Source organism: Oncorhynchus kisutch, unplaced genomic scaffold (genome assembly GCF_002021735.2).
Source record: "Oncorhynchus kisutch isolate 150728-3 unplaced genomic scaffold, Okis_V2 Okis01b-Okis20b_hom, whole genome shotgun sequence".
NCBI classification, from domain to species: Eukaryota; Metazoa; Chordata; class Actinopteri; order Salmoniformes; family Salmonidae; genus Oncorhynchus; species Oncorhynchus kisutch.
This window is the reverse complement of record NW_022261978.1, coordinates 12,686,470-12,701,299: the sequence shown is the minus strand read 5'-3', so window position 1 is coordinate 12,701,299 and position 14,830 is coordinate 12,686,470. Positions and strand designations below refer to the sequence as shown.

The following is a 14,830-nucleotide window of genomic DNA, read 5'->3' as shown; positions in this document are numbered from 1 at the left end:
AAATGGGTCCTCCTACTCTGACATGTTGTATCTGTCCCCCCCCTGTCTGGTTCTAAATGGGTCCTCCTACTCTGACATGTTGTATCTCCCCCCCCCCCCCCCCCTGTCTGGTTCTAAATGGGTCCTCCTACTCTGACATGTTGTATCTGCCCCCCCCCCCCCCCTGTCTGGTTCTAAATGGGTCCTCCTACTCTGACATGTTGTATCTGCCCCCCCCCCCCTGTCTGGTTCTAAATGGGTCCTCCTACTCTGACATGTTGTATCTGTCCCCCCCCTGTCTGGTTCTAAATGGGTCCTCCTACTCTGACATGTTGTATCTGCCCCCCCCCCCCCCCCCCCCCCCCCTGTCTGGTTCTAAATGGGTCCTCCTACTCTGACATGTTGTATCTGCCCCCCCCCCCCCCCCTGTCTGGTTCTAAATGGGTCCTCCTACTCTGACATGTTGTATCTCTCCCCCCCCCCCCCCCCCCTGTCTGGTTCTAAATGGGTCCTCCTACTCTGACATGTTGTATCTGCCCCCCCCCCCCCCCCCCCTGTCTGGTTCTAAATGGGTCCTCCTACTCTGACATGTTGTATCTGCCCCCCCCCCCCTGTCTGGTTCTAAATGGGTCCTCCTACTCTGACATGTTGTATCTGTCCCCCCCCTGTCTGGTTCTAAATGGGTCCTCCTACTCTGACATGTTGTATCTCTCCCCCCCCCCCCCCTGTCTGGTTCTAAATGGGTCCTCCTACTCTGACATGTTGTATCTGCCCCCCCCCCCCCTGTCTGGTTCTAAATGGGCCCTCCTACTCTGACATGTTGTATCTGTCCCCCCCCTGTCTGGTTCTAAATGGGTCCTCCTACTCTGACATGTTGTATCTCTCCCCCCCCCCCCTGTCTGGTTCTAAATGGGTCCTCCTACTCTGACATGTTGTATCTCTCCCCCCCCCCCCTGTCTGGTTCTAAATGGGTCCTCCTACTCTGACATGTTGTATCTCTCCCCCCCCCCCCCCTGTCTGGTTCTAAATGGGTCCTCCTACTCTGACATGTTGTATCTGTCCCCCCCCTGTCTGGTTCTAAATGGGTCCTCCTACTCTGACATGTTGTATCTCTCCCCCCCCCCCCCCCCCCCTGTCTGGTTCTAAATGGGTCCTCCTACTCTGACATGTTGTATCTCTCCCCCCCCCCCCCCTGTCTGGTTCTAAATGGGTCCTCCTACTCTGACATGTTGTATCTGCCCCCCCCCCCCCCCTGTCTGGTTCTAAATGGGTCCTCCTACTCTGACATGTTGTATCTGCCCCCCCCCCCCCTGTCTGGTTCTAAACGGGTCCTCCTACTCTGACATGTTGTATCTGTCCCCCCCCTGTCTGGTTCTAAATGGGTCCTCCTACTCTGACATGTTGTATCTGTCCCCCCCTGTCTGGTTCTAAATGGGTCCTCTTACTCTGACATGTTGTGTCTGGCCCCCCCCTGTCTGTCTCTGGAGGTTTGGCCCTATAGAGTACAAGGGTCCGTTCCTGGCTTCCTATGTAGAGAGGTTCATCCTGAGAGTCATCACCCCACTGACCTACCTACCATCACGAGCCACACTACAAGACTTCCTGTCTTATCACGAGGTATGATGGGTGAGGTTGATGCTGAAGGGAATAAGAATAAAGGCAGAGAAACAAAGAGATGAGAGGAAATTAGTGTTATGCTTTGGGTGTTATTTTCTGTTGAAAGACAAGAGTTCTATGTAATGATGTCACAATGAGTGACAATATCTCAAATGGAACCCTGTTCCCTTTATCGTGCCCTACAGGGCTATGGTTAAACAGTAGGACACCTATATATAGGGAACCGGGTGCCATTTGGGAGTGGTCCACTAGGTGTGGTGTACCTGTGGGTCAGGTGTCGTGTACGGTATGGTGGAGGGTGTTATGTTGTGGAGGAGCTGTTTAGCCAGTTTCTTGGTTAATCCTTTCTGTAGTGCCTCTGTCTGTCACAACAGAGAGCCTGGTTTGTTTCGCTAGCAGGGTTTAGCCTGTAGATAAGACCTAGATTAAAAGTGAGTCTTTCTGACATGGTTTACTGCTTCTATGACCTGTGATGTCACAATACCTTTCCCAGAATGCCCAGGTTGAACAGAAATCCTGTTGGGAGGATTCACGGAATCGGGAGGGAGTAAACAGGAAATCCAGAATCCTCTAACCAAGGTTTCTGGAAAACCTTTGAATTTTGAGGAAGTTACCAGATTTTTGCAACCCAAGTCACGTGTTTCATGTCTGTTCTCCTCTCCTGCCTCCCAGCCGGGGGTAGTGGGTTATTTTCAGTTCAACTCTTCTCCTCAGCCTCCCGGCTACATCACATACCTCTCCTCAGCTCTGCAGGCCTTGAAGAGAGGTAAGCTAACTGCTACATGCTAACATGCTACATGCTAAAGACCTGAAGAGAGGTAAGCTAACCGCTACATACTAACTCCCTAAAGCCCCGAAGAGAGGTAAGCTAACCGCTACATGCTAACTCCCTAAAGCCCCGAAGAGAGGTAAGCTAACCGCTACATGCTAACTGGCTAACTCCCTAAAGCCCCGAAGAGATGTAAGCTAACCGCTACATGCTAACATGCTACATGCTAAAGCCCTGAAGAGAGGTAAGCTAAACATTAACATCCATGTTGTTGATGGATAAATGTAAGTCCTCTAATCCAGTGTCTCTTTGATAACCGCTACCTGCTGGGGTTTTGCCACCGGAGTAGAATGTCATAGCCATTGAAATAGAACAAATAGACCAGACTTGGAAGCTCTGCCCAATACATAGCAAGGCCTGTTCTACTCATTCTAGTTCTTTGACTATAGAAATGAGAAGTAAAAGATGAATGAAAGTGTGTGTTGCTCTTCCCTGCCTCAGACTTCCGTGGTGCAGTGCGTTTCGGGGTGGTGACCAGTAGACAGGTGGCAGAGTCCATCTCAGTCAGAGATGACCAGACCGTCTACCTGCACCGACACTTCAACTCCTCATTGGTCAGTCGACACACGCCCACCCCCCTTCAACTCCTCATTGGTCAGTCGACACACGCCCACCCCCCTTGTCTACCGACACTTCAACTCCTCATTGATCAGTCGACACACGCCCACCCCCCTTCAACTCCTCATTGGTCAGTCGACACATGCCCACCCCCCTTCAACTCCTCATTGGTCAGTCGACACATGCCCACCCCCCTTGTCTACCGACACTTCAACTCCTCATTGATCAGTCGACACACGCCCACCCCCCTTCAACTCCTCATTGGTCAGTCGACACACGCCCACCCTCCTTGTCTACTGACACTTCAACTCCTCATTGGTCAGTCGACACACGCCCACCCCCCTTCAACTCCTCATTGGTCAGTCGACACACGCCCACCCCCCTTGTCTACCGACACTTCAACTCCTCATTGGTCAGTCGACACACGCCCACCCCCCTTGTCTACCGACACTTCAACTCCTCACTGCTCAGTGGTGATGTCATCAGCACGTGACAAACAGACTTGTCAGGGCCCAGAGTCGCATTAGTGGAAACCAAGACTGTTTTTTTTTTATGGCAGACCTGGTTGTAGATCAGGGGACAATTTTAGCTAACCCTTTTCTTAACCTTAACCTAATTATCCTAACCTGCCACGTTAACTATCCTAACCTGCCACGTTAATTATCCTAGCCTGCCACGTTAATTATCCTTACCTGCCATGTTAATTATCCTTACCTGCCATGTTAATTATCCTAACCTGCTGGGAAAAGTCACTCCTGCTAGTGAGCCCCAGCAGGCTGGCCCTGAGAGTAGTCTTGGTTTCCTCTAATGCGATAGTGACTTTCTCCTGGTCGGGTCAAATATTCAGGAAAAACTTCTGGTACTGTCATTTGTTCCTATGGAGGTTTAGCTTTACCTTTCTCTCTCCCCTCTCTATCCCCCCTCTCTCTCCTCTATCCCCTCTCTCCCCCGTCCCCCCCCCTCTATCCACTCTCTCTCCCACCTCCTCCCTCCCCCCTCAGATTTTCCCTAGTTGGGAGCGTAACTTCACCTCTGAAGGCATCTGTTCCTGGGTCTTTGAGCACCGCGAGACCGTCCTCCAATGGCTGGCGCCGACTGGTGCTAAGTCCCGCCTTCTGGAGCAGGAACTGACCAAAGGCCCTGCCCTCCTGCTCTTCCTGCCCCACAATCCCCTGGGGCACGGCCCCGACCCGCTGCTGACGCAGGTGAGTCACCATGACAACAACGACGACCCTTAAAACAATAATAAAATACATTTACTATTTTGATGTGATGAAGAATAAAACGTGGCTCGAGAACATCATTGTGAATTGTTCCATCTAGATGAATGTAGTCAGACGGCTTCAGATCTCTGAAGATGAGTGTCTAAATCTCTCAATTTTTATATCCACATTAATTGAACTCTTCGACCCCCTTCTAGATTGCAGACGTCGCGGTTCGCTACCATTCCTGTAGCGACTCCCCTCACCACCACCACCACCCCTCTGACCACTACTACTACAGTGGACCCTCCCAGCCTCTGTCCCCCCCTCTCTGCTGCCTCTCAGTGGTTCTGCCCAGGCCACACCCCCTCCCAGGCTCCACCTCCAGGGTTTGTGAGCTTTGTCTCAACCAGTCCAATCCGGGTCGCTCTCCCCTGTGCACCTTCCCCTCCCAGACATCAGGTGGCGCTGCCGTGCTCCAGTCCTACATCAGACGATGCTGCCTACCTGTTGCTGCGACGGCGACAACGGTTGCCTGTAGTAACATCCTGAGTAGCTACAGCCCGTCGTCATGGCACTATAGTGCCTGTTGTAGAACTCTGGGACAGCTAGGGGTTTCCCTGCTCCCACAGCAGTGGCTAGGGCTAGACAACGAGGGGTTAGGGACACCCCCTCCCTCACCATCCTCCTCCCAGGACTCCTCCCCGTCCTCCCAGGACCAGGAAGCAGGCGGGATTAAAGGGTTGAGGTGTCGGACAAATAAGACGCTCAGGTTCTACATCCTGGACTCCGCCCTCCACTGGCCGCTGGCGGTGCGTCTCGGGGCGCTAGGCAACAACGAGATGGGTGGTGGTGGCCTGGGGGAGTTAGGAAAGTTGCTAGGCAACGGGACAGGTGATGGCGCACAGTCGTTTGCGACCATCGTGAACCTGAAGGATGAGGTGCACTACGTTCTGGACCACAGAGGAAACGCTACTGTTACAGAGTCTCTGGGTAAGACTGGGGAGTTACTGGGTCAACTAGCTACTGTTACAGAGTCTCTGGGTAAGACTGGAGAGCTACTGGGTCAACTAGCTACTGTTACAGAGTCTCTGGGGAGTTACTGGGTCAACTAGCTACTGTTACAGAGTCTCTGGGGAGCTACTGGGTCAACTAGCTACTGTTACAGAGTCTCTGGGTAAGACTGGGGAGCTACTGGGTCAACTAGCTACTGTTACAGAGTCTCTGGGGAGTTACTGGGTCAACTAGCTACTGTTACAGAGTCTCTGGGTAAGACTGGGGAGCTACTGGGTCAACTAGCTACTGGTACAGAGTCTCTGGGTAAGACTGGGGAGCTACTGGGTCAACTAGCTACTGTTACAGAGTCTCTGGGTAAGACTGGGGAGCTACTGGGTCAACTAGCTACTGTTACAGAGTCTCTGGGTAAGACTGGGGAGCTACTGGGTCAACTAGCTACTGTTACAGAGTCTCTGGGTAAGACTGGGGAGTTACTGGGTCAACTAGCTACTGTTACAGAGTCTCTGGGGAGCTACTGGGTCAACTAGCTACTGTTACAGAGTCTCTGGGTAAGACTGGGGAGTTACTGGGTCAACTAGCTACTGTTACAGAGTCTCTGGGTAAGACTGGGGAGTTACTGGGTCAACTAGCTACTGGTACAGAGTCTCTGGGTAAGACTGGGGAGTTACTGGGTCAACTAGCTACTGTTACAGAGTCTCTGGGTAAGACTGGGGAGTTACTGGGTCAACTAGCTACTGTTACAGAGTCTCTGGGTAAGACTGGGGAGTTACTGGGTCAACTAGCTACTGGTACAGAGTCTCTGGGTAAGACTGGGGAGTTACTGGGTCAACTAGCTACTGTTACAGAGTCTCTGGGGAGTTACTGGGTCAACTAGCTACTGTTACAGAGTCTCTGGGTAAGACTGGGAAGCTACTGGGTCAACTAGCTACTGTTACAGAGTCTCTGGGGAGTTACTGGGTCAACTAGCTACTGTTACAGAGTCTCTGGGTAAGACTGGGGAGCTACTGGGTCAACTAGCTACTGGTACAGAGTCTCTGGGGAGTTACTGGGTCAACTAGCTACTGTTAGAGTCTCTGGGGAGTTACTGGGTCAACTAGCTACTGTTACAGAGTCTCTGGGTAAGACTGGGGAGTTACTGGGTCAACTAGCTACTGTTACAGAGTCTCTGGGTAAGACTGGGGAGTTACTGGGTCAACTAGCTACTGTTACAGAGTCTCTGGGTAAGACTGGGGAGCTACTGGGTCAACTAGCTACTGTTACAGAGTCTCTGGGTAAGACTGGGGAGTTACTGGGTCAACTAGCTACTGTTACAGAGTCTCTGGGTAAGACTGGGGAGCTACTGGGTCAACTAGCTACTGTTACACAGTCTCTGGGTAAGACTGGGGAGTTACTGGGTCAACTAGCTACTGTTACAGAGTCTCTGGGGAGCTACTGGGTCAACTAGCTACTGTTACAGAGTCTCTGGGTAAGACTGGGGAGTTACTGGGTCAACTAGCTACTGGTACAGAGTCTCTGGGTAAGACTGGGGAGCTACTGGGTCAACGAGCTACTGTTACAGAGTCTCTGGGGAGCTACTGGGTCAACTAGCTACTGTTACAGAGTCTCTGGGTAAGACTGGGGAGTTACTGGGTCAACTAACTACTGTTACAGAGTCTCTAGATAAGACTGGGGAGCTACTGGGTCAACGAGCTACTGTTACAGAGTCTCTGGGGAGCTACTGGGTCAACTAGCTACTGTTACAGAGTCTCTGGGGAGTTACTGGGTCAACTAGATACTGTTACAGAGTCTCTGGGGAGCTACTGGGTCAACTAGCTACTGTTACCCAGTCTCTGGGGAGCTACTGGGTCAACTAGCTACTGTTACAGAGTCTCTGGGTAAGACTGGGGAGTTACTGGGTCAACTAGCTACTGTTACAGAGTCTCTGGGTAAGACTGGGGAGTTACTGGGTCAACTAGCTACTGTTACAGAGTCTCTGGGTAAGACTGGGGAGCTACTGGGTCAACTAGCTACTGTTACAGAGTCTCTGGGTAAGACTGGGGAGTTACTGGGTCAACTAGCTACTGTTACAGAGTCTCTGTGTAAGACTGGGGAGATACTGGGTCAACTAGCTACTGTTACAGAGTCTCTGGGGAGCTACTGGGTCAACTAGCTACTGTTACAGAGTCTCTGGGGAGTTACTGGGTCAACTAGCTACTGTTACAGAGTCTCTGTGTAAGACTGGGGAGATACTGGGTCAACTAGCTACTGTTACAGAGTCTCTGGGGAGCTACTGGGTCAACTAGCTACTGTTACAGAGTCTCTGGGGAGTTACTGGGTCAACTAGCTACTGTTACAGAGTCTCTGGGTAAGACTGGGGAGTTACTGGGTCAACTAGCTACTGTTACAGAGTCTGGGTAAGACTGGGGAGATGCTGGGTCAACTAGCTACTGTTACAGAGTCTCTGTGTAAGACTGGGGAGATACTGGGTCAACTAGCTACTGTTACAGAGTCTCTGGGGAGCTACTGGGTCAACTAGCTACTGTTACAGAGTCTCTGGGGAGCTACTGGGTCAACTAGCTACTGTTAGTCTCTGGGGAGCTACTGGGTCAACTAGCTACTGTTAGTCTCTGGGGAGCTATGGGTCAACTAGCTACTGTTACAGAGTCTCTGGGGAGCTACTGGGTCAACTAGCTACTGTTACAGAGTCTCTGGGGAGTTACTGGGTCAACTAGATACTGTTACAGAGTCTCTGGGGAGCTACTGGGTCAACTAGCTACTGTTACCCAGTCTCTGGGGAGCTACTGGGTCAACTAGCTACTGTTACAGAGTCTCTGGGTAAGACTGGGGAGCTACTGGGTCAACTAGCTACTGTTACAGAGTCTCTGGGTAAGACTGGGGAGTTACTGGGTCAACTAGCTACTGTTACAGAGTCTCTGGGTAAGACTGGGGAGCTACTGGGTCAACTAGCTACTGTTACAGAGTCTCTGGGTAAGACTGGGGAGTTACTGGGTCAACTAGCTACTGTTACAGAGTCTCTGGGTAAGACTGGGGAGATACTGGGTCAACTAGCTACTGTTACAGAGTCTCTGGGGAGCTACTGGGTCAACTAGCTACTGTTACAGAGTCTCTGGGGAGCTACTGGGTCAACTAGCTACTGTTACAGAGTCTCTGGGGAGTTACTGGGTCAACTAGCTACTGTTACAGAGTCTCTGGGTAAGACTGGGGAGTTACTGGGTCAACTAGCTACTGTTACAGAGTCTGGGTAAGACTGGGGAGATACTGGGTCAACTAGCTACTGTTACAGAGTCTCTGGGTAAGACTGGGGAGATACTGGGTCAACTAGCTACTGTTACAGAGTCTCTGGGGAGCTACTGGGTCAACTAGCTACTGTTACAGAGTCTCTGGGGAGCTACTGGGTCAACTAGCTACTGTTACAGAGTCTCTGGGGAGTTACTGGGTCAACTAGCTACTGTTACAGAGTCTCTGGGTAAGACTGGTGAGTTACTGGGTCAACTAGCTACTGTTACAGAGTCTGGGTAAGACTGGGGAGATACTGGGTAAACTAGCTACTGTTACAGAGTCTCTGGGGAGCTACTGGGTCAACTAGCTACTGTTACAGAGTCTCTGGGTAAGACTGGGGAGATACTGGGTCAACTAGCTACTGTTGCAGAGTCTCTGGGAGCTACTGGGTCAACTAGCTACTGTTGCAGAGTCACTGGGGAGCTACTGGGTCAACTAGCTACTGTTACAGAGTCTCTGGGTAAGACTGGGGAGTTACTGGGTCAACTAGCTACTGTCACAGAGTCTCTGGGGAGATACTGGGTCAACTAGCTACTGTTACAGAGTCTCTGGGGAGTTACTGGGTCAACTAGCTACTGTTAGAGTCTCTGGGGAGTTACTGGGTCAACTAGCTACTGTTACAGAGTCTCTGGGGAGCTACTGGGTCAACTAGCTACTGTTACAGAGTCTCTGGGTAAGACTGGGGAGTTACTGGGTCAACTAGCTACTGTTACAGAGTCTCTGGGGAGCTACTGGGTCAACTAGCTACTGTTACAGAGTCTCTGGGTAAGACTGGGGAGTTACTGGGTCAACTAACTACTGTTACAGAGTCTCTAGATAAGACTGGGCAGCTACTGGGTCAACGAGCTACTGTTACAGAGTCTCTGGGGAGGTACTGGGTCAACTAGCTACTGTTACAGAGTCTCTGGGGAGTTACTGGGTCAACTAGATACTGTTACAGAGTCTCTGGGGAGCTACTGGGTCAACTAGCTACTGTTACCCAGTCTCTGGGGAGCTACTGGGTCAACTAGCTACTGTTACCCAGTCTCTGGGGAGCTACTGGGTCAACTAGCTACTGTTACAGAGTCTCTGGGAGATACTGGGTCAACTAGCTACTGTTACAGAGTCTCTGGGGAGTTACTGGGTCAACTAGATACTGTTACAGAGTCTCTGGGGAGCTACTGGGTCAACTAGCTACTGTTAGTCTCTGGGGAGCTACTGGGTCAACTAGCTACTGTTAGTCTCTGGGGAGCTATGGGTCAACTAGCTACTGTTACAGAGTCTCTGGGGAGCTACTGGGTCAACTAGCTACTGTTACAGAGTCTCTGGGGAGTTACTGGGTCAACTAGATACTGTTACAGAGTCTCTGGGGAGTTACTGGGTCAACTAGATACTGTTACAGAGTCTCTGGGGAGCTACTGGGTCAACTAGCTACTGTTACAGAGTTACTGGGTCAACTAGCTACTGTTACCCAGTCTCTGGGGAGCTACTGGGTCAACTAGCTACTGTTACAGAGTCTCTGGGGAGTTACTGGGTCAACTAGATACTGTTACAGAGTCTCTGGGGAGCTACTGGGTCAACTAGCTACTGGGTCAACTAGCTACTGTTACCCAGTCTCTGGGGAGCTACTGGGTCAACTAGCTACTGTTACAGAGTCTCTGGGGAGTTACTGGGTCAACTAGATACTGTTACAGAGTCTCTGGGGAGTTACTGGGTCAACTAGCTACTGTTACCCAGTCTCTGGGGAGATACTGGGTCAACTAGCTACTGTTACAGAGTCTCTGGGGAGCTACTGGGTCAACTAGCTACTGTTACAGAGTCTCTGGGGAGCTACTGGGTCAACTAGCTACTGTTACAGAGTCTCTGGGGAGCTACTGGGTCAACTAGCTACTGTTAGTCTCTGGGGAGCTATGGGTCAACTAGCTATTGTTACAGAGTCTCTGGGGAGCTACTGGGTCAACTAGCTACTGTTACAGAGTCTCTGGGGAGCTACTGGGTCAACTAGCTACTGTTACAGAGTTACTGGGTCAACTAGCTACTGTTACCCAGTTTCTGGGGAGCTACTGGGTCAACTAGCTACTGTTACCCAGTCTCTGGGGAGCTACTGGGTCAACTAGCTACTGTTACAGAGTCTCTGGGTAAGACTGGGGAGTTACTGGGTCAACTAGCTACTGTTACAGAGTCTCTGGGTAAGACTGGGGAGATACTGGGTCAACTAGCTACTGTTACAGAGTCTCTGGGGAGCTACTGGGTCAACTAGCTACTGTTACAGAGTCTCTGGGGAGCTACTGGGTCAACTAGCTACTGTTACAGAGTCTCTGGGGAGTTACTGGGTCAACTAGCTACTGTTACAGAGTCTCTGGGTAAGACTGGGGAGTTACTGGGTCAACTAGCTACTGTTACAGAGTCTGGGTAAGACTGGGGAGATACTGGGTCAACTAGCTACTGTTACAGAGTCTCTGGGTAAGACTGGGGAGATACTGGGTCAACTAGCTACTGTTACAGAGTCTCTGGGGAGCTACTGGGTCAACTAGCTACTGTTACAGAGTCTCTGGGTAAGACTGGGGAGATACTGGGTCAACTAGCTACTGTTACAGAGTCACTGGGGAGCTACTGGGTCAACTAGCTACTGTTAGTCTCTGGGGAGCTATGGGTCAACTAGCTATTGTTACAGAGTCTCTGGGGAGCTACTGGGTCAACTAGCTACTGTTACAGAGTCTCTGGGGAGCTACTGGGTCAACTAGCTACTGTTACAGAGTCTCTGGGTAAGACTGAGGAGCTACTGGGTCAACTATCTACTGTTACAGAGTCTCTGGGTAAGACTGGGGAGTTACTGGGTCAACTAGCTACTGTTACAGAGTCTCTGGGTAAGACTGGGGAGATACTGGGTCAACTAGCTACTGTTACAGAGTCTCTGGGGAGCTACTGGGTCAACTAGCTACTGTTACAGAGTCTCTGGGGAGCTACTGGGTCAACTAGCTACTGTTACAGAGTCTCTGGGGAGCTACTGGGTCAACTAGCTACTGTTACAGAGTCTCTGGGTAAGACCGGGGAGATACTGGGTCAACTAGCTACTGTTACAGAGTCTCTGGGGAGCTACTGGGTCAACTAGCTACTGTTACAGAGTCTCTGGGTAAGACTGGGGAGATACTGGGTCAACTAGCTACTGTTACAGAGTCACTGGGGAGCTACTGGGTCAACTAGCTACTGTTGCAGAGTCTCTGGGAGCTACTGGGTCAACTAGCTACTGTTAGAGTCTCTGGGGAGTTACTGGGTCAACTAGCTACTGTTACAGAGTCTCTGGGGAGTTACTGGGTCAACTAGCTACTGTTACAGAGTCTCTGGGGAGCTACTGGGTCAACTAGCTACTGTTACAGAGTCTCTGGGTAAGACTGGGGAGTTACTGGGTCAACTAGCTACTGTTACAGAGTCACTGGGGAGCTACTGGGTCAACTAGCTACTGTTACAGAGTCTCTGGGGAGTTACTGGGTCAACTAGCTACTGTTACAGAGTCTCTGGGGAGCTACTGGGTCAACTAGCTACTGTTACAGAGTCTCTGGGTAAGACTGGGGAGTTACTGGGTCAACTAGCTACTGTTACAGAGTCTCTGGGGGGCTACTGGGTCAACTAGCTACTGTTACAGAGTCTCTGGGTAAGACTGGGGAGTTACTGGGTCAACTAACTACTGTTACAGAGTCTCTAGATAAGACTGGGGAGCTACTGGGTCAACGAGCTACTGTTACAGAGTCTCTGGGGAGGTACTGGGTCAACTAGCTACTGTTACAGAGTCTCTGGGGAGTTACTGGGTCAACTAGATACTGTTACAGAGTCTCTGGGGAGCTACTGGGTCAACTAGCTACTGTTACCCAGTCTCTGGGGAGCTACTGGGTCAACTAGCTACTGTTACCCAGTCTCTGGGGAGCTACTGGGTCAACTAGCTACTGTTACAGAGTCTCTGGGGAGTTACTGGGTCAACTAGCTACTGTTACAGAGTCTCTGGGGAGTTACTGGGTCAACTAGATACTGTTACAGAGTCTCTGGGGAGCTACTGGGTCAACTAGCTACTGTTAGTCTCTGGGGAGCTACTGGGTCAACTAGCTACTGTTAGTCTCTGGGGAGCTATGGGTCAACTAGCTACTGTTACAGAGTCTCTGGGGAGCTACTGGGTCAACTAGCTACTGTTACAGAGTCTCTGGGGAGTTACTGGGTCAACTAGATACTGTTACAGAGTCTCTGGGGAGTTACTGGGTCAACTAGATACTGTTACAGAGTCTCTGGGGAGCTACTGGGTCAACTAGCTACTGGGTCAACTAGCTACTGTTACCCAGTCTCTGGGGAGCTACTGGGTCAACTAGCTACTGTTACAGAGTCTCTGGGGAGCTACTGGGTCAACTAGCTACTGTTACAGAGTCTCTGGGGAGTTACTGGGTCAACTAGATACTGTTACAGAGTCTCTGGGGAGCTACTGGGTCAACTAGCTACTGTTAGTCTCTGGGGAGCTACTGGGTCAACTAGCTACTGTTACAGAGTCTCTGGGGAGCTACTGGGTCAACTAGCTACTGTTACAGAGTCTCTGGGGAGCTACTGGGTCAACTAGCTACTGTTACAGAGTTACTGGGTCAACTAGCTACTGTTACCCAGTCTCTGGGGAGCTACTGGGTCAACTAGCTACTGTTACCCAGTTTCTGGGGAGCTACTGGGTCAACTAGCTACTGTTAGAGTCTCTGGGGAGTTACTGGGTCAACTAGCTACTGTTACCCAGTCTCTGGGGAGCTACTGGGTCAACTAGCTACTGTTACAGAGTCTCTGGGTAAGACTGGGGAGTTACTGGGTCAACTAGCTACTGTTACAGAGTCTCTGGGTAAGAGTGGAGAGCTACTGGGTCAACTAGCTACTGTTACGGAGTTACTGGGTCAACTAGCTACTGTTAGAGTCTCTGGGGAGCTACTGGGTCAACTAGCTACTGTTACAGAGTCTCTGGGGAGCTACTGGGTCAACTAGCTACTGTTACAGAGTCACTGTCCACTTGGAAACAGACCTGGGTTTAAATACCATTTGAAATCATTTAAAATTCTGCAGCTGTGCTTGATTGAGCTTGCCTGGCTTAATGGACCAATAGAAAAGTCCTGAAACGGCAAACCCCACCCATCTGGCACGCCAGGCAGGCTAATGCAAAGTATTTGGAAGATTTCTAATAGTATTTGAACCCAGGCCAGGTCTAGGGAAAATAGACAGCTTTACCCATGTGTGTGTCGTCTTGTCCCTCCAGAGTTGTTCATCAGGAACTTTAGCACCTCCCACAGCCCACTGCAGAGACGCCTGGTGGGGAGGAGAGAGGAGGAGGAGAGGCCCCAGAAGAGACCCCTCATCTCAGAGCTGACCACCACCTCTTTCCTTACTACTGTCATGGATCCTCACAGGGTGGGTGAGAGAGAGAGGAGGCATCCAGGGAGAGGGAGTAGAAAGGAGAGAGGAAAATTAGGAGGGGAGAGGGAGGAGAGAGGAGCAGGGAGGGAGAGGGAGTAGAAAGCAGAGAGGAAAATTAGGAGGGGAGAGAGGAGGAGCAGGGAGGGAGAGGGAGGAGCAGGGAGGGAGAGGGAGTAGAAAGCAGAGAGGAAAATTAGGAGGGGAGAGAGGAGGAGCAGGGAGGGAGAGGGAGGAGCAGGGAGGGAGAGGGAGGAGTGAGGAGGAGCAGGAGAGGGAGGGTGGTCCTCACCCCCACCTCACACTGGTTTAACATCATAATAACTGTGTGGTTTGATTTGATAGACCTTTAAAGACACGTTGTAGTTGTTCAGTTCAGACTGGTTTCTGGTTTCTAGGATGGACAGGGGTTATGGCTATAAAACAGCTTTTCTTGATGAATGTGATACATGTTGTGTTCTCCAGGATGTGGTGCTGTTCTACTACAGTCAGTGGTGTGGCTATAAAATGTGTTGTGTTCTCCAGGATGTGGTGCTGTTCTACTACAGTCAGTGGTTATGGCTATAAAACATGTTGTGTTCTCCAGGATGTGGTGCTGTTCTACTACAGTCAGTGGTGTGGCTATAAAACATGTTGTGTTCTCCAGGATGTGGTGCTGTTCTACTACAGTCAGTGGTGTGGCTATAAAATGTGTTGTGTTCTCCAGGATGTGGTGCTGTTCTACTACAGTCAGTGGTTATGGCTATAAAACGTGTTGTGTTCTACAGGATGTGGTGCTGTTCTACTACAGTCAGTGGTTATGGCTCCAGGATGTGGTGCTGTTCTACTACAGTCAGTGGTGTGGATATAAAATGTGTTGTGTTCTCCAGGATGTGGTGCTGTTCTACTACAGTCAGTGGTGTGGATATAAAATGTGTTGTGTTCTACAGGATGTGGTGCTGTTCTA

At 50.7% G+C, this 14,830-nt stretch overlaps 1 protein-coding gene across 2 annotated transcripts in view; it reads left to right on the top strand.

The window, feature by feature from the left end:
- The window catches only part of LOC109881944 (thioredoxin domain-containing protein 11), a 30,248-nt gene that overhangs the window by 6,574 nt on the left and 8,844 nt on the right, over positions 1-14,830 (top strand). Inside the window, exons 4-10 of one of the 2 annotated variants that reach the window (XM_031811188.1) lie at positions 1,467-1,596; positions 2,269-2,362; positions 2,867-2,979; positions 3,985-4,188; positions 4,404-5,178; positions 13,730-13,881; positions 14,814-14,830. The exon at positions 14,814-14,830 is cut by the window's right edge and continues 96 nt beyond it. In XM_031811188.1, the coding sequence (XP_031667048.1) occupies positions 1,467-1,596; positions 2,269-2,362; positions 2,867-2,979; positions 3,985-4,188; positions 4,404-5,178; positions 13,730-13,881; positions 14,814-14,830 (1,485 nt within the window). Of the gene's footprint in view, positions 1-1,466; positions 1,597-2,268; positions 2,363-2,866; positions 2,980-3,110; positions 3,396-3,984; positions 4,189-4,403; positions 5,179-13,729; positions 13,882-14,813 lie in introns of those variants that run through there. The other variant, XM_031811189.1, reaches the window with a different exon arrangement.